At 41.9% G+C, this 25,503-nt stretch overlaps 1 protein-coding gene across 1 annotated transcript; it reads left to right on the plus strand.

The window, feature by feature from the left end:
* The first annotated feature begins 4,355 nt into the window (after positions 1-4,355).
* Positions 4,356-25,071, plus strand: LOC140250754 (uncharacterized). Its single transcript, XM_072333705.1, has 14 exons — positions 4,356-4,581; positions 7,570-7,689; positions 8,588-8,707; positions 9,583-9,702; positions 12,548-12,670; positions 13,617-13,699; positions 14,877-15,002; positions 15,775-15,820; positions 17,164-17,297; positions 20,067-20,195; positions 22,207-22,321; positions 23,191-23,325; positions 23,933-24,058; positions 24,950-25,071. The coding sequence occupies exons 1-14, from the start codon at positions 4,356-4,358 to the stop codon at positions 25,069-25,071; spliced, it is 1,725 nt and encodes a 574-aa protein (XP_072189806.1).
* Positions 25,072-25,503: the final 432 nt, after the last annotated feature.

Here is a 25,503-nt window from a genome sequence, read left to right on the forward strand (position 1 = left end):
AGACTTCTGCGGAGGCAGCTGCTAACAAACAATTTGTGCCAAAACATAAACGTGGTTGATGTTTTCATTTGTAGAATCACAGAATCATCAAGGTTGGAAAAGACCACCGAGTCCAACCATCAACCCATCCCCGTCGTGCCCGCTAACTGTATCCCTCAGTACCACATCTGTGTGTTTCTTGAATGCCTGCAGGGATGGTGGCTCCAAAGCTTCCCTGGGCAGCCTGTTCCAATGCACCACCGCTCTTTCTGAGAAGATTTCTTTTCCTAGTATCCAACCTAAACCTCCCCTTGTGCAACTGGAGGCAATTACCTCTCCTCCTATCACTGTTACCTGGAAGAAGAGGTCAACCCTCACCACAACCACCTTTCCAAGCAACTGTGGAGAGCGATAAGGTCACCCCTGAGGCTCCTCCAGACTAAACAGTGCTTGTTCCTTCAGCTGTTCCCCATAAAACTTGTGCTTCAGACCCTTCATCAGCTTTGTTGCCCTGACCACTGGTGGTTAAATGTTGGGCAGCCTAGCCCAGACCTGTGGTTCCCTTTCCTCCTTTTCGCTTTTTCTGTCACACAAGGGTGACTAACATGTAGGTGAAGGGCAATGTGTACTGCAGCTTTTCCGTATTCAGCTATAAGGTTGCTAGTGTGGAAGTGTTTGACAGTGCACTCAAGGGCAGGAGTTAGCTTTCTAGGGCTGGCAAGGTTTCCAGAATTACTGTGGGATTTGGTCACACACGCGTTTTAAATGATCCCAAAGACCTGTGGGATGCTTGTGTTATTTCCTTTTTGTGTATTTCACTATGAGCATATTAGGTGTTGGACAAGATGATCCTTGTGGGTCTGTGCCAACTTGGGTTATTCTCTCCCCTCTGTTTTTTGAGATAAGTGGGATATAGCTTATTTGAAAGGAGTGGGCACTTGTACTTTTCAGTTCGCCATTTTACTTTAGAAAACATACTGAGGGGCCAGAAGAATAAATAACTAAGTATAATATGAAACGTTTTGCAAATTTAATTATTGTAACTGCATTTGTCTTACAACAAACAATAGTATATTTTTCATGCTTTGTTTAGTGCCTTATTAAAAATTTGGCATTTGTGCCATAGGCTGTGTGACATTTCAGTGCAGTCTGTTGTTGATAAGGAGACCACGATGTGCACCTGTGCCTTGAAACATATCAGTGGTTTTCCCTGTGAAGTATGAAGGGCCAAAGCAACAAGAAGATGCAGTTAGAGCTGCACAATAATACCGTGTCATCACTGGCCCAAGCCAAACTCCTGCTGTCTGCTATCACATGTCCTCAGTATCGGCAACTCAGCTGAGTATTTGCACATCTTCAGGGCACTAACATAGAGAGGAGAAATTACTAGGAAAGTTAACAGTTAGCAGTGAAATCTGAGCACCCTTTAGGGAATGAAGCTCTTAAGTGTTACAGAATGATAATGTAACCTCAATTCCAAAGATTTATTAAGAAGCTGAGAGTCTTCACAGAACTGGAGCACAGACTGTCACAAGTCAGGGTGCCGGCCTATACTTTTACATGCAGCTGTTACTGTACAGTAGAGAATCACACCTAAGCCAGCTTCCTCTTCAGTTTTACAGCACCCTTGGGTAAATTTTGTCTATCCAGGCCTGGGATAGGCTCCAGGGAGCTATGTAAAGGGGATGCTTCAGTAGATGGCACTCTGCCTCTGAGTGAGGTTGAGTGAATACCTCAGCCGAGGGATCTGATGCAGGGAGAGCGACTTTCTTTATACTCTACTGAAATTATAATGCAAACTAAGCTTTCCCTAACTGTGTCATGAAGCAACCTCTGGCAATTTATTACAAAACCAGATCTATCAAGCCCTGGCATCTGGCTTCCTCTGTTTAAATGACTATAGTCTGTTTCTCCTGAAATCTTAGTTATATATGCATAGTAGTCATTTAACTATAATCTATCTAAGATTATTTCTCTCTAGTATCTATGTTCATACTCAGCTGGCACACTTTTCCCCACCCCTGCCTCTCTCCTATGTTCCCTCAAAATCCTCTTTCCACAGTGAAATGGTAATAGTATTTCTAAAATCTGGAGCTTAGACTGTTCTTCCTTTAAGAGGAAAGCATCTGCTGCTGTAGCTCAAATAAAATTGTTGGTCCCTGCTTTTTCCAGTGTTCACGTCAGTCCAAGTCTCGGGGTTGTATAGGTGTGAAGACAACTGAAGACAAGTTAGGAAGAGTTTTTGCATATGACATCCTTCCAGTGTCAGTCATTTTTGAGCTATTGAAGACATACCATTGGAAACTAGATAAAGGAATTACCAGAAGTGGTTCATGCTGTGGAGTTCTACATCTTCCCTTGGAAGAAGAATTGGTATGTAGGGTGCGGGGCTTCTACTGTTTGGAATACCTTCTTTGTAAGAATAAAAAAGTTTAAGTAAAATGGGTTCACACTGTTATGGCGCTGCTGATTTTTTCGCATCTACGTCTGCAGTCCTGAGCTGACATTTGTTCAATCAGATAAAGAATCACATCTAGGTCATGAAACAGATCAAAAGCTTTAGGTTTATGATTGCAACCTAAGCATTACTACAGCTACATTAATTCTGAAGGAGGCTTGAAGGCCCACAAACTAGCCTTCTAATCTTGTCTTCAAATAGTGGTTTCAAATCAAAGACAAACCATTTCCAGGCTGAATCATCAGATTAAGTATTGGGATACCTGAGTTCTATGCCTTTAGGCAAATTACAGCCTAATCTTCAGGTTTGCTGAGTCCATTTAACTCCCATTAATTTTACATGGAATTACAAGAGCTCAGCACCTCTGAAACTTGTTTTTAAATCTTTATGTGAATGTCTTCCTTACAGATGCGTTGGAAGGCTGTTTAATGTGTGTAATATAATTTGAAATGCTTATTAAGTACATGTTATAGAAGTACTGGCAAGTGTCTTGTTGAAACAGTCCTGCTTTTTTCTTATCCGAGTGTGGTGCAGTTCAAATTACCTTAATATATTTCCTACCAATTAAACCACACTGTTCTGTAGACAGGAGAGAACAGGAGACAGAAGGACCATGTGATGGGTTCCCAGGGTCTGTCACCTGTTTTTACGATGGAAGCTGGAGGGTGGATGATCGTAAGCAAAACCTGAAGAGTAAGTGGTGGTGGAAGCCAGTCCTTAAAATCACGTGGTTCCCCATGGTTTAGAAGGTTCTGGAAAATGTCCAGAACACATGCTGCAAAAATTGTCATGTTAACCTGGCTTTTGATAGGTTTGAGAAGCAGAACAGAGACCAGGACTCAATGGGCTTGCAAAGCTGCTTGAGGAAATAGCCGGAAGAATCCAACACTTAACTCCACGTGCAGGAGAGGTCTCACAGCTTCTGGGACATTTTTACTCAAAATGTTTTACTCAGATTGTACTCAAAACCTGAAGAATGTTACGATTATCACTTTATGCTACATGAATTAGAGCAAAGTCATTTATAGGACTGTTCAGCCAAGGGTGGGCACATGCTCCATCCTGGTGAAGCATGTAAAATGATGGGGTGGAAGGAGAACAGCTTTTTTTTTTCCCATAACATCCCTTTTCTGCCTGAAAACTTGCAGATAATCTTTTGCAATCAAGACAGCAACATCAGCCCATCATTAACTTTCCCTGCCGGCTCCCAGTTCTAAATTCACTTGGCCACTGATTGTATTTTTTTCATTCCAGTTTTCCATTCTTGCTGATTTGCAGAGTCTCACTTGGCTGAGTTAGGAGCCGTTTGCCCAACAGGGTTTTTGTTCTGGTCTAACAAAAACTGGAAAAACCTGTTAGTGTACAAGTTGTTTTGGTTTTTCTTTTTCTTTTTTTCCCTCCCAGTCTGCCTCTCCTATTGGCAGCTACAGCCTGTACACACGCACACAAGGTGGTGCTTACCTTTCATGTGGAAAACCGCCTTACAAAAACTCAAGTTGTTTATTTCATCACCCCATTGCTTTGCTAGCCTCATGAAGACTTTGGTGGATACTCCAGGAGTCAAACTCTGTTCTCCATGGAATGGAGTTTAGGCCATCATCTTATTTTTCTTCTAGAAAAGGGAGGGTGTCTGAGCATGGCTCAGGTCCAGCCTTTTCAGTAATATTGGATAGACTGGGAGATCCACAGAAATCAGCTTTGTTGCGCAATGTAGCATATTGGTTGCTGAAGCTTGTCTCCTTCACAGCAGTTGCACATAGTGTTGTGCTGACATCTGTAACGCCAGCCAAACACCAGGGCAGCAAGTAAGTGCAAAACGTGGACAAGTTGGGGAGAAACTTCTTTTTCCCCCCCTTCTCTTTCCTTTTCCTCTCTTTTTGTTTTGTTTTGTTTTTTTTTCTGTGCTGTTGGAGCAAGAATGGGTCAGCTGTGTGGACGGTGCATGCAGCTGCTGCACGACTTCATGACCTTCGTTCAGAAGATGTCCTCAGAGCTGGTGCACAGCATAAAGGAATGCTTAGCTCTGATAAGTGAGTGCTCGTGCTTGAAACAGAATGGCTCAAAAACTAGGCAGCTGTACAAGCCCATCCTGCAGCCTCATGAGCGGGTGACAGCACAGGAATTTCTGCAGCGAATTGAAAGAGGTAAGAGCATTAGGTTTTTGAAAGGATTATGAAAGGGGAAAGAGAGTCTTTTGGGGGGCTGGAAACGGATTCCCATCTGAACTGCTCTGACATGGCATAGTGGTGTAGGAAAGGACAGAGTGACAGGACATTTCTTTGTGTATGCAACACCAAGTGGCACAACAGCGGGATTCAGGTAGAAGTGGTCTGTCCCTTTCTGCTGTGCCACCGCTGTTAAACATGACCTATGTACGTATGTTTCATGAAAGCAAGTTCTTCTAGTAACTGAAGTTATTTTTTTGAGTCAGTCTCTGAAGCAAAAAAGCTGGAAAGAGGGCTGTGTCAACACTGGGTGCTACAGGAGCCTGTTAGCAGAATACAGCAGCGTGGTCCTGGCTGAGTTGTTCACATACATCTATGGTCTGGTGCAGAGCATCTGGAGCTGCACTGAAGGTGCTTGTGCTGCATGTGGGGAAGGCTGAGGACACCATGGCACAAGTGCCATTGGGCTCAGAGGGCTTCCCCAAACTCCAAAAAACTGATTTGCCAGTATGCACTTTTGCGTACATGTTTAAGGCACTGAGCTTGAACACAGTCACAGGATTCAGCTTGAATCAATGTAGACCTGTAACTCTATGTTCATCTACCTTGGGTGTCCTCTCAAGTCTGTCCTAAGATACAACATATTAAGAAAACGTTTTTTATTTCATTCCTACTGTCACAGAATGTCTCCTTGGATGAGCGTGTCTTGTCAGTTGCCCAACCTGAAAGCATTCCTTGTCTCAGTCTTGGAGAGGGGGCAGTTGCCTGTTGGATTTTTTGCTTTGTCTTACAGCTAATTGCATGCATTGTGTTAAGTTTAACAACCTTGGGCTGATGGAATTAGACAAAATTGCGTATCCTTCTTCTTTCATTTCCATACAGGGTGCAGGACACCACAAACCACACTTTCTTTACTTGCCTTCTTGTGACATGAACCGAGAGAGACATTTATTCTTGATGTAACACAGATAAAGTTGTTTGAAATAATCTGTCATGGAACAACTTCAGGAATGATTGTTGTGATGCTGACTGAAATACACAAGGATTAGCCTCAGCTGATGTCATTACACTTTGAACGCAGGGATCCCATGCTGTTGGTATATTTAATTAATGTGCATATGAAGCACTGGCTAAATCTCGACGTCTATATCCAGAACAGGGCTTTACCTTTCAGTTTTGTTTGCAGTGAGAATCTTCCAAAGCTGAACATTTTCTTCCAGAAGCTAACGTGCTCCTGACCATTTATGAGTGTCTTGACAGTAATAACCCTACTCAACTAAGACATCAGGAGCAAGTAAAGAGTGATCTGGGTGCTGTAAAGGGCCATAATGTTCTCATCATTTTTTCCAGATCACTCTTTACTTTTCTCTCTGCGATGGGTCCACAAAGGTCCAGTTTGTCCTGGCTTCTGAGGTGCTGGGACAGCGCAGCAGGGAGCCTTGAGCTTCTGTGGCAGCAGTGCAGAGGTGGCCATGCATGCTTTTAGGGAGGTTCCGATGTTTATGATAGGTGATACACAGCACCCAGGAAGAAGGACCAAGGTTAATTCTCCGAGTGGCCAAACTCTGCTGCCAAGATAGGTACAGGAGCCTCAGGAAGAGAACCAAGACACATACATCTTATTTTAGCACTCACCTGTGTATTTTATTCCAAGATGAGCAAGCCCATCCTTATATTTGGACAAATTATATTAAGCAGAGAGCCAACATTTGGACAGTTGAGTGCAAGGAAATACTTTTGTGATTGGTCATTTTCATTTATCAGCTAGGTCATCAGGTGAAGATTTTGTGTGGCTTTATCATTCTCCTAAATAAATATGCACGGATATGTGAGGGATTCGGGTAGTCTGTTTGTAAGGAAAGGAATTAAACTACATGAAGAGATCCATGTTTTTTTCCCAAGGTTTCTTGTACACACTGGTGGCTAGTCCTTCCCTTTGTGTTTATTGTTAACTATTAAATGAAACTATTCTATGAAGCAGTTCTTCTGTGAAACACACTTACCTAACCTTGAAGGTAAGCATTTGCTGTTCTTGTTATGTCAGCAGTTTCTAGTAGCTTGAGATATTGGCTGAGTTTCACACTGAGTCATGAAAGCCCACAACCTTCATATCCCTCACATCCCTGTTATCCCATGCAAGAAAAAGTAGCTAGATCTTGTTTTTCACAGAGATATTTCAATCTTTAATGTACTGCTTAAATCGTGTCTTAAGATGGATTGTATACTTGTGTGCTCCACCAGTCAATATTTAGTACATTACCTTTTCAACAGTTGATGCTGTTGAGCTCTGGATCAATGGCCTTTTTTCCTCTTTGCTGTTCAATTCCATTCACTGTAAGCACGTAATGCACTAACTTACAGAAATCATGGATGACTGCTGTTGCTGTATTCTTGATGGCTATTGCTGAACATCTGGTTTATTCATATCATACTCAGGAACAGGTAGATGCATGCCAGGAATTTGAGCCTGAGGCAAACCCATTTGCAATCCACACTGATATTTCCTGAAATCCATTATTATGATACAAAGAATAGAAAACACAGCAAAAATTAAAAGTAGTAAATTAAAAATACGTTCTTGTTCTATAGCTCATAGCTAAGAATGCCATTTTCAGTTGATATATTTTAACAAAAACCTTCTGTGATTCAGGAAGCAATAGGAGTTTTATGGAGAAGAACAACACCTGCATTTATACTGGATAACATAAAAATGTCTAAAGGTTATAATTTGACTTGCATCCAATCACTAGCTTCAAGAACTTTATAAGAGGCACTGCCAAGAACAGGTTATTCTGGGTTCATTTATTGCTGTTGCTCCTGGAAATATGAAGAGTATAGATAGGCTCTATGGAGCTGATTCAGTACAAACACCCTTACTTGCTTGATTGGCTGTAAACTTTAATTTCTTTTTATAAACTATACTTTTTCAAGTGTAATTAAGTCTGTGCTGTAACTGTATATCTTTAGGTTTTGAAATGTCACCACTGGGAAAGGACCCTCTGGAAGCCTTGAGGATCTTGGCTTTTTCAGAAAACCCAGGTCTACAGCAGTCTGCTGCCCTCTATTATTTGCATATGAGCCAGCACAGTAAGTTATCTCAGTGCCTTAGAAAATATCCATGTAATTATAAATAAAATAATATTTTCCAGCTGTGAAACCTGCTTTGATTCATTAATCAAAGCTCTGTTTTGTTTTGTTTTGTTTTCTCCCTGCTGCATTTTTTACCAGCAAAAATGGAAGTGCAGCCATTGCCATATGGGCAGAATCATTCTGGGTTTTGCTGTGAGGAGATTATCTCTCGTGATTATAAAAACTGTCATTTGTGTTGAAAACAGACTCTGAAGTACCTGGAGTCAGTGTGTTCTGAATTTCCTGAGAGTAACATGCAGAGAATCTGGTGGCAGGAAATGGTCATAGTGATCTTTTAAGGTTTTGCAATGTATGAGTTTTTGGCAGAGGACAAAGCCCTCAAAGCCAGGCTGTAGTGGAAACACAAAGGAAACATTCTGGTTTGTACCCACTACTCCAAGGGAGCCACTGCTTGGCTTTTGAGACAATCTGTGAACAACTGGAAGTCAGCCTTGATATGCCAAATAAGATTCCAACAAGAGTTTGGGTCCTACATAAAGGCAGAAATACCAGCAAGCTGTGGTTTGTTTATTGTTTTTTAGAATTGTACCTCAAGCTTTATGTATCTTTTTTCTGGCTAAAAAAGTGCAGTCTGCTCAACATGGGGACCTGCTGTGAGGTGGAATGACTTGTTTGGTAGCAAGGCATGTTGGTTTCCTTCCCATATTTTTTAAGTACTTGATTATTCAAAACCTTCTCAGGAAACTTGGCCTGTTTTGCCTGTAGCAATGTAATTTAATGATGGAGAACACCACTCAGCCCATTTATAGTAGCAACTCAGGCCCAAGACCAAAAAGTGAAAAACGAGAGCAATGTGAATGATGAGACTCCTGAGCATTTCCTTTCACTTCTGCAGTGAATGTTCCCCTACCAGCAGAGCATCTGGAGCCCTTCTATGCCTTACTACGGTCTGCTGACCTGGAGGTGCAACAGATGTCTTCCTTGTCCCTTGTCAACTTTTTGCTGGAAGGAAACAGTGAGTAATTAATACCTCATTTCCCATTCTGGTGCATCTCTTCTGCAGGACTCAGTACAGAAGGAAGGCACTTTTCCATAGTGAGGTTTACACAAATCCAAATTCCCTTTTTTGTGTTCTAGATAGAACAGACGTGAGTTCACTTGCAAGCCACTTAGATTCTGGATGTTAGGTCCCTTGAGCAATGCTGTATCACATGGCAAGTAATCTTGAATCTGTTTGCAAAGACTATTAATTTTTTCTCAGGCTGATGTAGGAATATCTGTACTATTCTTTTTCTTGGATTGAGAGAGCACCACTTACACTTCCAAGAATGGATACAGCTCTCAGAACAGAAAAAATGAACTGCCTATGAGATGACGTTCATTTTCCTTTTACTAATAAACTGCAAATCATTCTTCAATTGCTTGCAGTTTGGAAAAATGCTTAGATCTTTAGTATAACTATCTGTCTTCTGTAGCTTCTGGGTCCCATTTAATTGAGTTAGCATCTGGGAGCTGCAGAGGACATGTCACTACTTACAAATTAAAAATATGTTTATAAAGGTAGACTTCAAGACATGGAGAGCAGATGAGAAAATTGCAAACCTATTGGAAAGCTGCAGTCTCAGTTTCCAATGTGAACTGCGTGTTTGAAAATAGAATTGCTGGTAAAAACATTTGGAAGCATCGGAGTATCTCTTACATTCTTTCTTGAGTCTGACAATGAATCAAGCAAACCAATTAAGAGATTTTAAGTGCCTTTCAAGCTGTTTCTATGTTAGCTCTATTTTGCATGATCAAAATATAGACCCCAAAGGAAAGATATATTCTTTTCACAAAGGCTTTAACTACTTACTTTCTCATTTGCCCACTTGTTCATGAATCTATCAATAGTTGACAAGGAAACGGTTGTCCAAATGGGTTTACTTGAGCCAATTCTGGATCTGCTTGAGTCAGAGGATCCCACTGTCCAGTGTAATTCCTGCGCCTGCACAATGACTTTGGCTGTTTCAGGTGAGTGTGCTGTTCTTTCCCCTTATCCTCTGCAGTGAATCCATTCAACTTGTGTGAAACCAATAACTTGCAATTGGATTAAGAGTCAACAGATGTCACATTGGTATCTTTTGGCATTGTTCTTTCACAATTTCTTGAGATTGTGGTGAAGATCTTCTTGGTGTTTCTGGCCATTTTTGTCTTATGATTACAAACCCTTTTCAGATTTCCAACCTAAATATATTAATGACTACTGTATCTTAATTAACGTCGATATTGGTTTTTAACTTCAATATTCTCCCTCTTTGATGTCTGTACCAATGAAGATCTTTCATTTTACTAGAACGAGAAAGTCATGTTCTTTTCAAGACTCCTTTTGTAAATGAGAATTTCCATTTATCTTCATAGTCCTTTTGGGTGTAAAGCATATGTTCCAGAAATGGAACATAGCTGCTTTGCAGTACCACAGACCTCAAGCATTGTTACAGTCAGCAGACTTGCATAAGTGCTGTAGGAGTTTAATTTTGAATTTATCCCTTCTGAAAGACAGTGACAAGAAACATGCAACACTTCAGCTGGGATCTCACCCATGCCATCCATTGTGACATCCAGGAAAATACGTGTGTGATACATCTGATGATAACATTTATGTCTTTTGTGGTTGCATTACAGCGCTATTGTCATCCTGCAACTGATTTATCATTTAGACTTTATCCTCCTCTGCTGCTATTTTATGTTATCACCAGTTTGTGAAGGGACTGCAGCAAGGCTCAACCACTGTTATCAAAAGTCATTGTGTTAGTCTGGCTTATTCTACCTTTCTCAAACTGCATTGTCCTTGTATAAAGAATATGTAAAAGCCTGCTTAAAACTTATAAATAATGCTTATTTCCCTCCCTCTCTTGTTTTTCTACCTACTTCCCCCTCAGCATGGGAAGCTTCCACCTGATCTCCCTGGAGGCTGTTAAAGGCATTATAGATGCGTAACTTTCTCACTTAGGTACTTATATGGTGAAGGGGGAGCAGATAAATATGATCCAACTATGTGAAAGTGCTGATTTACTTTTTTATTTCAAGTTTGAGATTCCTGGGCATAGGAGGGCTTTTGTTATCTATAGTTTGTGGAGTTTTTCTCCTGAAGACCTACAGACGCAGATCTCTCCAGCTGTTTTAAGTAGTGCACAGAGATAGGGGTGTGTCCTTGGGAACCTAAAGATGTTAATTAGTATTGAAGGCACTCTGGCTCTCCTCGATGTCTCAGGGAACCCTCAGCCACTCCAGTTGCATTCTCTTTTGAGGATGGTTGCCTAACACTACTGAACACTCCGTAAGTGCCAGTGTACTTTTGAGCACAAGTAGAACACGCTAAGCACTTGAGGAACTTCTAGCCTGTGTAGGAAATCATCTGCTGAATAAGGGTAGACAGTCCTGCAAATGCTTGTGCTGGGTTGCTGCCTGGGACTTAGCTCAGTTTTGAAGATAACCCTAACTCTAATCCTTTAGATTGCTTTGAGGTGACGAAAATTTTAAATCCAAGAGTGGCAGTGTGTCTTAACTCTGCTGCAATATGCATTCGCAGATGTGCAGACTGAAGTTGTTCAGCAATATGACTGCAAGTTATACATGAACTGGGATATCCAGTACTTACCAGCTGCCAGAAATAGCCAAAAACAAAACAACAAACAAGCTCATTTAGATTGACAAGATTTCAAGGTCAGTTGGTTCCAATACTGGCATTTATCCACACAGCAAGAGGACATGTGTACATCTGCAATTATCTGTTTCAATCTGTGAGTGGAAACAATCAGCTCTGGGATAAGAACTCTGCTCAGAGTGGATAGGAAAAGGACTAAATGTTCACAGCAAGGGTTTTGGGAGGCCACGTAGCTAAACAAAAAAGGATACAGTGAGCGCAGAGCACATTCAAAGTTGTGCTGTCAGGAGAATTTTAAAGCACGCAGACAGCAGAACATGGAAGGAAAGAATTTATAAATGTAGGTTTCCAGGTGGGTAAATCAAACCCAGTTTGAGTAGATGTTAGTGATTCACCTACTTTAGAGTAGTATATGAATACGTGGTTCCTTTCTAAAAACACACTTCGGGGAATTGATTGTTGCACTGGCATAAGTAGATGAACTGCATTATATAGGTTTTCTCCTTCTCTGGAGATGTTTCTTCTTCTCTGGAGATACTCAAGACCTGCCTGGACACCTACCTGTGAAGCCTGCTCTAGGGAGCCTGCTTTGCAGGGGGGTTGGACTCGATGATCTCAAGAGGTCCCTTCCAACCCCTATAATTCTGTGATTGTGTGGTTCTGTGAAAAGCAGATGGGCCACGGAGATGATAATACAATTGTACACCATGGTGAGATAGATATTTTTGGAAACAACAGGTTTCCACTGTGTAGGTACCTGTTGTGGTTTCTCCGCTCTCCCACAGTCAGAGTGGATGCTCCAGTCACTCCCAGGCTACAGCAGGGCGCCAAGCACGTGTGCCACCACCTCCACCAATACAGGCTGTGAGAGCTCATCCCACCACTTCAGGCTTCCTGTGTGTGTGTGCCTTGGTTCCATAGTATAGAACAGTTCCAGGAATAGATGTTTTTATTCTCAAGTCTGTAAGTTAGTTGGCACCTGACGATGAGATCTGATCCAAATACTTTCACATTTCTTGTTTGCTTGTGTTTCATGTTTCTCTCGGCAGGGTTTCAGAGGTTGGCCATTGTTTAAACAGTCTAGAAATGTACATACATGAATCAATGCTCCAAAGAAAGCCAGTCCTTCCAGCTGTCCTGCTCCTGACTCTCAGTAGGAGGATACTGTGTGCCACTGCCTCATTTCTTTCTTACTCTGTTTTTTTTCTCCAGAATCCAACCGAGAGGCTATCGGTGCTGCTGGAGGAGTTACACCTTTACTGTCTCTTGCCAATTCCTATGATCCTAGGGTGCAACAAAATGCAGTTGGTGCTATTCTCAACCTGACACAATCAGGTACTTCCTGACTAACGGTTTAGCTAACGTTGCTGAGAGAAAATTCCTCAGCAGTAGAAAGATACATAAGTTGAAATGATTAAAACAAGAACGAAAGCTTATCTTCACAACAAGTTGTTTGCTTTGCATATTGTATTCATGATACCATAGGCTGGTTGTTTCAGTTTGGCCTCTCCTTAGCTAGTGCAGACCCATTTTTACCTAGACCCAAAATAGGAAGGCTAAAACTCAAAGAATTAATGTACAAGCAATTAAGATATTGAAGAAACAGAAATAATAATATAATTTATTAAAGAAATATTTTGGTCTAAAAAGCTATCAGGACATCTGGTAGTACTTTGAAGCCGTCCAGTAAGGATTATCCAAATTTACCCTGCAAGGTCAAGCTGTGATATTGTTTCACTTGTATCTCTAACTCAGCGTTGGATGATTCAAAACACACATGACACCATTATCCCACACAGCCAGATGACACACTCCTAAGGGATATCTTATTTCTATACAGTATGGGGAATTATTGGCAAGAACTTCTACAACTGACTATTACACTTCTGCTATTATTGTTTGTTTTACATGGAAATCATGTGTGGTGAATATTGTGCTTGAGATTTGCCTTATTCTCCACCAAATCAGATTCTCACAATGGGCTTTAGCAGAAAACCAGCATAGGTTTAACCAAACAGCCTAGGTCATTTTGCTAAATTGGTACGGTCTTACACCAGCTCTAAATGGCGTGTACTGATGGTTGGATAAGCGTAATCCCTCTATTGTGCATCTCTCTGTTGAATAATGCCTCCAAATGAGAGAGAGAGGGAAGGGAAAGTTTGGTGGCCCTGCCAGGCAGTAGGGTTGGAGCTTCATGATCCTTGAGGTCCCTTCCAACCTAGGTCATTCTGTGACTCTGTGAAAGGACACAATAACAGAACTTCATTTTTTTAAATGGCAGAGAGGATCCAACTGGTCTTGTGCAAGGAAGGAGCCCTGCCAGTTCTCACCTTGCTGCTGGAGTCCCCTGACTCAGAAGTGCAGGTATGGCACAGTTCGGATTTTCTAACAAGGATAGCGTGACTGTAGGGAGAGCACAAAGCACAGAACTGAGAAATGCAAAGGCAGAGGGAGGGAAGGCTCTGCAGAGAAGCAGAGTGACATGTGAGAGCATCTTGAAGGAACTCAGCTCAGTCAGACAACATCTATTCAAAGCACATGATTTGCTTAGCTCCACAGGGGGTTTATAATGTCAGTGCATATTAATACATGCATGCAGTTGTGATACAGCTACCCTTCTGTGTCTTTTGGATCATCAGATCAGCTGCCAATAGGCCTGCTCTTCTGCTCTTCGTGCCTTCTTTGATCTTCCCCTCTAAACAATTCTGCTAAGTGTTTCAGAAGGTATAACTTGGCAAAGAATTTTTTTCTCGTTGTTTGGGATGTCTGGGAAATCTTCCTTTTTTATGCTTAGCCCAGACATGTTGTATTTTCTACACAGTTAACAGAGTGGCTCCTTGATTTCAAGTATTCTAATGAAAAACTATGAGTCAGCTTTGTAAACCTGAAAGTCAACGTGTTCATTCAGTTTGTCTGAGAAGTACAAGATTGTTTCCTCCTTGGCTCTGTTTAGGAGTAAATGTCAGAAGCGATGGAGCCTCTGGAACTGCTTTCTGCAAACTCTATCAGCATCACCTACTTCTCTTGACATTCATCTTAAAATTTCTTTCTCTGCAGTTCAACCTGTTCCTTCTAATTATACCTCCCAAGTGCCACATGTTTTAATATGTATAATCTTCCTTGGAACTAATGTTTAAATCTTTTGAAAATGATCTCTTGGCATGCGAGGGCAGTGACAACATCCGTCTCCAATCAACCAGGAGGAATATGCAATGCAATGTAGATGAGCTAAGGTAGTTTTCAGCTGAGGAGTAGCTGCAGCAGTACAGGACATTCCGAGGCACCATGGAGCTTGTGGGTTTGTGCAGAGTGCACTGCCACAGCATGGCTGCTGTTATAGTAACAGCAGATATTGCATCGCTTTTCCTGAGCCCACTCAGGCTATTATCAGGTCTACCTCAGAAAATACCTGAAGATGAAAAAGCACTGCATTGTCTGCAGCTCTCAGTCTGAGCATTTCTCCAGCTCAGTTTTACTCACTTCAGTGTTGTCATCACTGTGACCACCTCTCTCCCTGTTTTTTTCCTTTGGCTCTCCACAGTATTATAGCTGTGCTGCCCTAAGCAACATAGCAGCCAGCGCTCAGCACCACGAGGCCATGCTGAGAATTGGTGACAGATTCCTGCTGCGCACACTCATCTCTCTTCTGTCCTCCTCTGTGGACAAGGTAAAGTTGTAACGCTCTCTTTACATGAAGGTTTAGCATCAGAGCACAGCTATAAAGCCAGGCTTTCAGTTTCAGTCTGGCACACTTCTCCTTATCTACTGTGGCTCTATGACATCTTTCCCACAAGTAAAGACACACATTATAACATATGTAGGTTCTATGAGTGCAGCATTTGGAGAAAGAGAAGGGAAACATTAAAAGCCCTGGACACTTCCTTTAGGCTTGGTGACCTATTTTCTTTAAACTTAAAACCGCATATGAAGTGCTCTGTCCAGGCTCTCACACCTATTATGCCACTTCTCCCTTTTTCTTTCTCCTTCCTTGTGATATCCTTAGCTTTGACTATGTGGCTTCAAATAATAACATCTAGAAAATCGTGCTTTGCTTGGAGTCACTCTCTTAACAAACTTCAGCAAGGTTCAATTCAGGATTTAAAGGGTAAAGCCTTAAATTCTGTATTGTCTCTCCTAGTTGAAAAGAAAAAGAAGCACAAGACAAATTCGGTCTGTACACTTTTCTATAATTGATTTGACATCCCAAAAATAACCCAAAAAACTGAACTCCGTCATCTCTTCCTCATCAACAACTTATTGAGGGGAGGTTAAAACAAACCCATTTAAAAAATAATGGTTAAAAACAAAGGCCCAAAATCTGTGCTCTGAATATAGCTTGCCAGCGTTGTCACATTTATTTTGAGTACAATAGCCAAGAACACGCATTACTGAAACCACTCTTTTTTTTCTCTGTTTCTTTTTCCCTTTGGCATGAGAAGGTTTCAAGCCAGGCGTGTGTTTGCCTAAGAAATTTGGCTACCGGGGGTAAGTAACATGTTAGAGATAAATAAACTACACCTTTTCTTTTCTTCTCTTCTCTTCTCTTTTCTTCTCTTCTCTTTTCTTCTCTTTTCTTCTCTTCTCTTTTCTTCTCTTCTCTTCTCTTCTCTTCTCTTCTCTTCTCTTCTCTTCTCTTTTCTCTGCCTTTCATAATGAGCAAGATGGGTTGGGAACCTTTCCCATTAAAAAACAGAGACACCCTCATTTCTGCGTGTTAGTTGGATGCTGCAGGAAGGAGGTTCGGTGTGCACTCAACCAAACCTGCCCCAGGCAGCAAGGGGTAGAAACCAAAGTACCCAAAGTGAGGGAGCCAGCACATACCTCGTATGCACGGGACCTTTTGCTCCCCTCCACATTTCCCAATCATTAATCCTGATTAGGACAGAACGTCTCCTGAAATTGCTGCTTGAATGGGGCCTGCCCTCTCCTAAGGCATGAATCTCTCATTAACCATAATTCACTCCCAAGCATTTGTCACCCTCTTAAAAAAAAAACCTATCCTGTTAAGTACCCCAATCCATTTCTACAACATACTCTGGAGATGAAAGCAGAGGAGCTACATGTTCAGCACTAGAGTCCTAGGGCCCAGAGTAGAGTTGTTCATCTAGAAATTGTGGAGGCACCTTGTTACCAAGCAGTCACAGTGATGGTGGGGCACGGAGTAAAGGCCTTGCTCTTTGCTCCTTGTTGGCTTTGGTCTTCGAGATTGCAGGGCTGTATTGGTTGTTAATATACAGATGGTAGCAAATGTATAGAAGAAATAAGCAAAGGAAAACTCACCAGTGGTGGTGCCTTGGCTGAAGAAGCTGGGGCAGTCCTCACTGGTGAGTGATCTCCAAGAGATGCTGCCTCAGTGGGAGTCAGCCCTTAAATGAGGTCTCAGAGGAGGTGGAGTCGAGCTCCACCCCTTCCGGGAGCACAGCTACATCACTCTCACCTGTGCTCCCACAGCTGACCCCATACTTGCCTCAGCTGATTAATCAGAGGTTCAGGCTGTGATTACCAATCTCCCATACACAGGGCCAATGTTGTAGGACTGTGACTGAGGCAGGTAGTGTTCAAGCTGGTTTGTCTATCCCTTCTACAGAGTTCTAGGCCAATTAATTGCTTACAAATGCTCCTCATCTTTTCTCACCGAGGTTTAGACATAAAATGAAGGGTGTTCAAAACTACATGCTACTCTCAAACCTCTATTAATTCTTGGTCAGATGAGCCATGCTGAATGAGGTTTAATTTTTATAACAAAATACCGAGCACTGTCCCATCCCACAAAGATTGGGTTGTCCCCTCTAACATCCTCACATTTCATCGTCATCTTCTCCAAACAGCAGATGCACAGGCCGAGCTGGTTGCTAAGGATGTCCTGCCCAGGTTGTGCTCTCTCCTGGTGTCCAGCAGTGAGGATGTGAATCGTGCAGCCGTCGCTCTGCTCTGGGTGCTGTCCCAGTACCCACACAACCAGGTATGGCAGCTCTGCCCCTGAGAGCCAGAGGGAAAGAACAGTCCTGGCTACTGCCTGCATTAACACTGTTACAGCATCCTATGAGGTGTGCCATCCCAACCCTTCCCCTTTCTGCCCCAAATGATGAGGCTTTGCCTACTCCAGCTGCATTGTCCCTGCCCAAGGAGCCTATCTGTTGTGGTGAGTGGGAAGCTGGAGATCCCATAGTTAATTGGATCACCTGTGAAGAGGCCCTGGGGAGGGAAAAGGTGTAGATGGATGTCAGATTGCTTGGCTGAGCGGACACCACCCTGCACTCCCTGTGATCCCCTCTCTCTGCTGACAGTCTGAAGACTTAATCTGTTTTATTTGTTTTAATTAGACTCGAGATAATTGAGAAGTCCATCAATCTTTAGCTAATTCACCAGAACTTTCCAGTGTCTCTTTGTGTCCTTAGCTACAGAATTGTTTCTTTGCCCATGTTCAGGGCAAACACTACCATTCAGCAGCATAATGCCATGCAAACACATGAAGAACTGTCGCTAAAAATAAACTATGGTAAACAACCAACACAGGCATGCCAGCTGTACTTTCATCCTCTGCATGAAACACCAAATCACTAAGTACTGACAGATATTATTATTATTTTTAAATATGCTTTTCCGTTCTAGTAATTAAAGGCATCCTTAGGAACACGGATATGAAAGGCTTTTGATAGGTAGCTTAAGCTAACAATAACCTGATGGGAGAGCTGGAGTTTGGGCAGATAAAGGAAAAAGAAAAGAAAAGAAAAAGAAAAAAAGAAAAGGCAGGAACCTTTCCTGTCACACTAATGTAAGCAGCAGAGGCAGCCTCAGTGAACACAGCTGGGCCCAAGTGGGGCTGAGACTTGGAATTCCCCAGGGCACTGGAGACCTGGTGCCTCACATCCTGTTGCATGTACATGGCACAGTATGACATGAATTGTGCCTCCTCTAATGCAGGGACTTGATGGAAAAAATTGGGAAAGCTCAGTGCTCACAGAACCACAGTCAGAAGGCTGAGCTTTCCAGAGGTTTTGTGCAGGCCACATTAGCATCTCACATCCTCGTGGCACATCGAACTGCCTACTGCAACTGAATGCAATTTGATCTCAGCAAGCTCAGTGCTGAAATATTGCTGGGGGTGATTTGCACAGCAAAAATCTGGTTACATCTACAGGTTTATTTCAGTGAGCAAACAGGGCTGTCCCCAGGGAGTGAGTGAAGCCGCGTGCTCTGAGGAAAGGCTGACCTCTCCCTCCCCACCTCTATGGCCTGTATTTTCAAGGCCTTTCAAAGTTTCTTTCACTCACTCAGGCTGAATTCTAAGAGTCTGAAAGAGGGACTTCTCCATGGGAACAGCTGTTAGGAAACAAACCACCACACAAAGCTAACCTTTAGCACCAAGTCAAGTGATGCTCGAGTTACTGCAAATGCTGCCAAGGATACAATAGGGCAGGATTCATCTGCCCTTTCATTACCATGAATGAAACCCCCAGGAATGCTTCATACTAGCCCCCGTCCCTTCCTTTTGGTCACTGTCCTGGCTGCTGACAGTGGTTCCCGGAGAGCACTGAACTACTTCTCTCTTACAGGGGAATTTTATTCAGTTCTCCGAAGGGCAACCAAGCTCTAAAACTCTTAAGGAAAGAGTCAGTGTCTGTGGGAAATGGCCTTTTAAGTCACATTCCTTTGAGTGAGGATGTGTCAGCTCCAGGTGATGCTGCTGACTTACCATTCCAGGCACAAAGAGCTTTGCTTTCCCATCAAGCTACCTAATAGGATAATATTTATCTTGGCAAGCACAGTCTACCCAAGGATTTTGAGCACAGCATTGCAATTCCGAGCACAGTTCCTGCTGGAATGCTTTTCCTTGCTCTTTTATTTTGAATCCGAGGAGAAGTTAGGTCAATACTCACTTGAACCACCCAAAACACTTGTACTCAGAGTTCTCTCCTGAGCCTCTCATGCTGTGCAGGACTGAGCCAACAAAGTCTGGATCCCAGCCACATGCCTGCCAAGGAGGCTCAGCAGAATTCAGAGCACTGTCACTTGCTGGCGTAGGTCTAAATAGATGGAAGAGGCTTGGCAGGAAAGTCATTACATATTGGAAAGTTCATTTAAAGTCTATAGACAATTCGCTCCTCTCTTGCTGTAGCAAATTAAATAAGGGTACTACAGTCAATAGGATTACGTAGAAAAGAGGACACATAGTCCAAAAAGCACACAAAGCAGTCATTAGCAGTAACTGAATTGGATAATATAAAATTATGTGATTTCTGCTTTTGAGGACAAGTAAAAACAGATAAAATTTACAGCCATGCCTACATGTAATATTCTTTAATGCTCTGAGTTTTGCCCATAGTACTATTTTTGGGGGGGAAAAGGTAAAGTTTCTCTAAAATATCCATCAGTGAATAGAGAAACGTGTTGTCTCAGAAGATGCTGTTCAGAGCACTTTACTGAAATGATGCCTGATCACAAGTTGGCCTAAAATGTTCAGTCCATTATTGTTGGGTAAGCTGCTGGGCTGCTTAAGGACACGGTGCTGATGCTGTTGCACCTCCACAGACTCCCTTTGCTAGTCACAGGCCATTTTTTGAGAGAAAAGGCACTGGTCACAACCACTTTGCTGTTAGTTTAAATGAATCAAGTAATGCTTTACTTGCAGAGCTAAGTTCAGTCTACCTGCTGTTTGCTTCAAAGTTTCATCACTGTTCTTGTCATTGTCTATGGGGGATGTAATGGAAACGCTGGTTGCTTTTCTCAGGATGCTCTGGTGTGCGCTGAGCTACTGCAGAGCCTGGGGATGCTCCTGTCAGTGCACACAACAGACCCTGTGATTGCTGGCCATGCTGCTTGCATCATCAAAAACCTGAACCTTTCCAAGAACACACAGGTGAGTACCATTTTTTTTTAAACTGAATTACACCCAAGGAGGTTGCTGTTACACTTATAAAGAATCAGCATTACCCACTGACACATTTTACTGTTATTACTTATAAAATATACACTAAGTATACTCTGCACAAAAATGTGCTTATGAATAAAAGGGCCTAACAAAAGTTATGACAGTGCAATGGAAACATGCTAAGGAAAACAAGAAGTGTCTGATTTTCCTATGAACAATATGCTTACCTAATTTGAGTGACCAAGTCATAGGTACAAAACATATTTTGAGCAAAAATCATTCAAACCAATTAAAGGAACCATCCAGGAGAATCCCTGGTTGGTTAGAAACTGAATCCCGATTTCCCAACTGTCACTCTTTGTATAGCTTTAGTTACCTTTTTACAGGGTTCAGGACTAATCTAATTTCATTCACTCCCAATTTGTTAAATATGACCCCAACTGCTGTTGTATATTTTCCCTGTTTGGCCAGGTACTTCTTGTGCCAGGTTACTATCAAGGCCTCTATCACTTTGTTTCTACTGAAAGCCATACCTACAGATGCACTCCTCTGCTCATTTTCCAACTACAACTAGTTGCAGAGACTGCTTTGCTTAGATCTCCACTGCCTAAACAAAATCTTTTCTGTCTGTGACTTACCTGATTTCAGGCTTAGGGACAGTTTTATCCTTCTTTTTTTTGCACCGTTAATTCTTATTCTTGCAGCTCTTGTGCTCTGTTGAGTTTTGTCTAGACTGGGTTAGGCTGAAGGACCAAACCATAGTATAAAATAAAGTTGTCCCTACAGCAAAGACTATTCTTGCACTCCTTCACCCGCTCTCCCATGATGTAACAGAGCACTCAGTGCAACTGGAAGAGATTTAAGCCAGTCAAGGTGAAAACTTTGCTATAGAACCATGAACTTAACTAATAATGAGGAATGGAATGAACCTTTCAGCATGTCTTAAGCAGGGACTGGAAACGTCAGTTTCCAACAGAGCTTTTCACTTACATTAGCAAAGATAGGAATTAAAATAGTCCTTACAGTTGTGAAATCAATTTTTGCAAGGAAATGAATTTATCCAAACTCAAGGCCCACAAGAGTAAAAATGGACCACGCTTTCAAAATCTGCTTTAAAAAGCTACCACACTTGTCAGTTAGATTGTGTGACTTTATTTTGTCCTTGGCAGGGAGCTGCTTCATCTTCATAAAAGCTTTTCTGTGTGTCATGTAACGTATTTAGCACTCACTTCAGAAGCGAACTCACAGAAATGAATAGGAGTGCCAGGCTTCCAAGGTCAGTTCTAAGACACATAAGAGTCCCTGTCAGAAGAGGGAAAAAAGCAGTGGTTTTGTGCCAGCAAGACACAGACTGGAGCAGCTTTAAAAGCAGCAGTCTTGAATCCAGCTTCAGCTGCTAAGCAGCAAGTTAAAAAATTGCAATATAAAATTAGGATACAAAAGAAGGTATTAGTTTTGTTGATGGCCACCTGAGCTCCCTCATGGAGTCGTGAGCAGCTTCCATCATTAGGATCTTCCTGTGAGCTGGAGATGCAACTTCCCTAATTAAGTCTGGTGACTTGCTCAGAATTCATCCCTTGCTCTCAAGGGCTTTTTACCCTTTAGCAGGCTAAACCTCCTCTCTGTTTTCAACTTGGTATCTAAAACATACTCCAGTGCGGAGATATGCATGACGTTTGGGCATAGCAGATGCAAACTGAAAAATAAGGGAGAAACAGAAATGTTTAATACGTAACAACTCTTCAGAAACAAAACTCACCTTTGCTTGTCATGTTCCCTCACATTGCCACAGATCAGAGCATTTCAACACCAGAAAGCTTTCAAAGCCTCAGATGCAAAGAAAATGCTCAGCTTCCACATTTCTCCCTGCTTAGCTCTGGAGACATTGGCACTATCAGTATTCCTCAGTATTGCAAAGAGATACTCAGTACTTCTGACGCCCTTGGACACCATCAAAACATGATGGAAGTGCTGAATGTTAATCTTTTTCTCATTGCAGAGAGTCATTGAAAGCCCATGCATTGAAGGTCTCCTCTATACCATGCTTTCTATTGACATTCAAGAAGACTCTCTTCATTATGTGACATCTTGCCTTGCTGAGCTGGCAAAGCAAGGTAGGGAAACAACCTCACCGTAAATGGCTTCCTCTGAGAAGAGCACACATCCTTTATTAATTCTAATGGGAACTGAAGCCTAGATCTTTCTTTTAAGTTTGCTGGGAGTTTTGCCATAATATTCAAGGAGAGCAAGATCCAACTTACCAGTAGGTGACATTGGCTCCATTATTTGCTTTTTTTTTCCCGTTGAACTGCTTAATTATTATTTTGTTAAACCTCTTAGTGCCAGACTTCATTGCCATACACGACATTTGTAATGTCACCCAGTTTCTCAGCTGATTTCATGATACCAGAAGCTAATCTAAGAGGAGAAAGAGACTAAAATACCAAGTGTGTTTATCTCCTTGAATGTATCGCACGTAGATTTTATAAGAGATCCCAAGTTACTGTGCCTCATCAAACAGCTGTCCTCATGACACAGAGGATAAGCATAAACCTTCCCATCTCACTCTGGGACTGGATATTATCTGTCAAACATCTCCTCTTAACTGCCATGCAACTGGTGACACGTCTCATTTAGTTCCACAAGAGGTGCTCGGCAGCTGCTGGACAGAGACAAGTAGGCCAGAGTAAATCTGGAGTATAAAATGATGCATTCTTTCAGAGCACAAACCCAACGATATAAAAATCCAACAGGCTTTCCGTGAATCAAATCCATATACCCTACTGAGAGCACAACTTCAAGACATGGCCATGTTTTACAATTTAGAAATACTTATTGCAGAAGTTCAGCACTTACTTTGTTCCTCCAATTCTGTAAAAGGTTTCCTACTTAGACATATGGGTTCTGGCAGATTAGTCACACTCTTTTCTAGGGCACTGGAGTTTCTATTTACAGACTACTCTCCTACCTTTTTGCCTTCTAGAAGGAGCCACGTTACACATGGTCAAATGGATGAATGAACCCTTGACAAAGCGCTTGGTGAGGCTGGCTGGTAAACGGGAACGCACCGAGACATCCTTTCAAGCTGCCTCCATCATCCAGCACATGATAAAACACGGTAACTGTCACACAGCATCAGCTGTGCTTTCAAAGACACTTCTGGTTGTCTGAAGTGAAATGAGTCTTTTTCCAAAGGAGTTAACTGGAAAGTGCTGAACAACCTTTAACGTTCCTCCATATGGCTACAACAAGTTCATTAGCACAAAAAAGCCTCCAGTCACCCTTGAAATACAGGCTTAGCAGTGAAAATAGACCTTTGCAAAAGGTAGCCTGTATGTTTTAAATTCCAGTGAGAGATAATGAAGATAGCATAAGTTTAATGAGCAGAAGACAAATACCTTTATGACCAAGACACTTGTCCTGTGCAGCTGAGCACAACTCAGATCTGCAAGAAAAAGATGTTCAGAGCAAAGCAGCGATGGAGTCCAGCAGCAGCATGCTTCACTGGTCAGCGTGAGAAGCTGATCAGTGTATGTGTCTGTACATGCAGCAAAAAAGGACAGGCTCCCTGATAGGTGGAAGCCATTTACCACTCTCTGCAGTGACACAGGTTGTAGCTGAAAGCAAATCAGTCATTAACAATCTGAAGCATTGTTACAATAAACAGTTACGGAAGTGTTTTAAAAAGCTCCTGCTGATCTCCAGTTATTCTTCTGTTTATGCAGAAAAGATGATGCTTTTGTTGAAGTATCACGTCACTGAGATCCAGGCCTACCTCAGGAATTTTCTTACCCACCAAGAGGTTCGCTTCCAGCAGCTGGCCATTTCCACATTCTGCAGACTGCAGACAGGTACGTCTTCACCACCAGGCCCAACCTCTGGGGCACTGCCCGCTCCTATCAGCAGCAAAGGCAAATCTTTGTCACAGGCTGTCACCTACGCTCCTGAACTGACAGCTCTGCTTGCCTAAGCAAGCAGAAGAAGCCCAAGGGCAGCTGCCACCTTAACCGTTTTATCTGTTTTAAAACAAGAAAGAATATCTTACAATAAACGCAGATTTACTTTATTTATTTTGAACTTTTAGATCAGCAGGAAACACGACTTGGGGTATAGATGTCTGTTGTCTGATATGAGGATAAGCTGAGCACTAAGCTCAGCCTAAAAGCTTTTCAACTTTAATGTCTTAATTTATTTTGATTACGCAAATGCAAGAAGATCACATGGATGGCAAAAGCTGGAAAGCTGCATCTTTTCCATATGAAAATTCTGTTCCTTAGTATATTTCTCTCTTTAGTTCTGTTTTTTTTAAGTACTTAAAGTTGAGTACAGATGAAAAATGCAATATAATAATAAATGATAATAAATATATAGTGTATATCTCCACAAATACAGAACGAGAGCCAAGAGCCTGATACGTCTCTATGTGTATCTGTTGGACAGAATCAGTACATAAGGGTGAATTTGCCAGCTGAGTGAAACAGCTTTTGCCATCTAGATCTGAAATTAGCATCAAGCATTCTGGAATGGTTGCGGGAATGAAAATTGAATTAGTATCCATCTGCTTTGTGTGGCAGAAAGATATTGTTCCACTTTCTGTATACTTATTTTATACTGTAGTAAGAAACAACTACATTATTTAACCTAAAATTGAAGCATTCTAAGCACATGAATTAAAATGCAGGGGGAAACATCTGAACAGGGCAATTGCTGCAGCTCGCTTAACACTTGTTTTTCCTCTTCAGATCCAGAATTCTCATTAGCATTCAAGAAAAGCCAAATGGCCAAACTCCTCGAGCAAGTCCGTCAACAGACAGAAGAAACTCAAGAGCTCCTTAGGGCAGCTATTTGCCACACAGAGAGTTAATATTTAAACTGGATAGCTTACAAAACTTACTAGATCCAGGAGCCTGAACTTTTAGAGATGACTGTCTTCATTGGTTCCTTCAGCTTAACCACTTCTGTTACTTGCAGTTTCCTGGTACAAACGTGGTGCACAGCACCTTTATAAAGCAGAGATGTTCTAAGAACAAGAACGGGACCAGATCAAAAAGCAAAGACAATATAACAGCTGCCAGGAAAGACTTGTGAAATGTGTGTATGAAGACAGAAATCTAATGCTAATGGCACATTATTTCTATAGGTACTTGCAAAAGGGAAAGAGAACAAATTTGACAAAATTACACATTGACCTTATACTCCATTAATTCATTGTAAGAGAAGTGAGGGGACCAAAACATGTAATAGTTTGCTTAGCTCTGAATTCAACCGTCGTGAATTCATGATGTGTATTACAGAT

The sequence above is a fragment of the Excalfactoria chinensis genome, chromosome 3 (genome assembly GCF_039878825.1).
Source record: "Excalfactoria chinensis isolate bCotChi1 chromosome 3, bCotChi1.hap2, whole genome shotgun sequence".
Taxonomy (NCBI): domain Eukaryota; kingdom Metazoa; phylum Chordata; class Aves; order Galliformes; family Phasianidae; genus Excalfactoria; species Excalfactoria chinensis.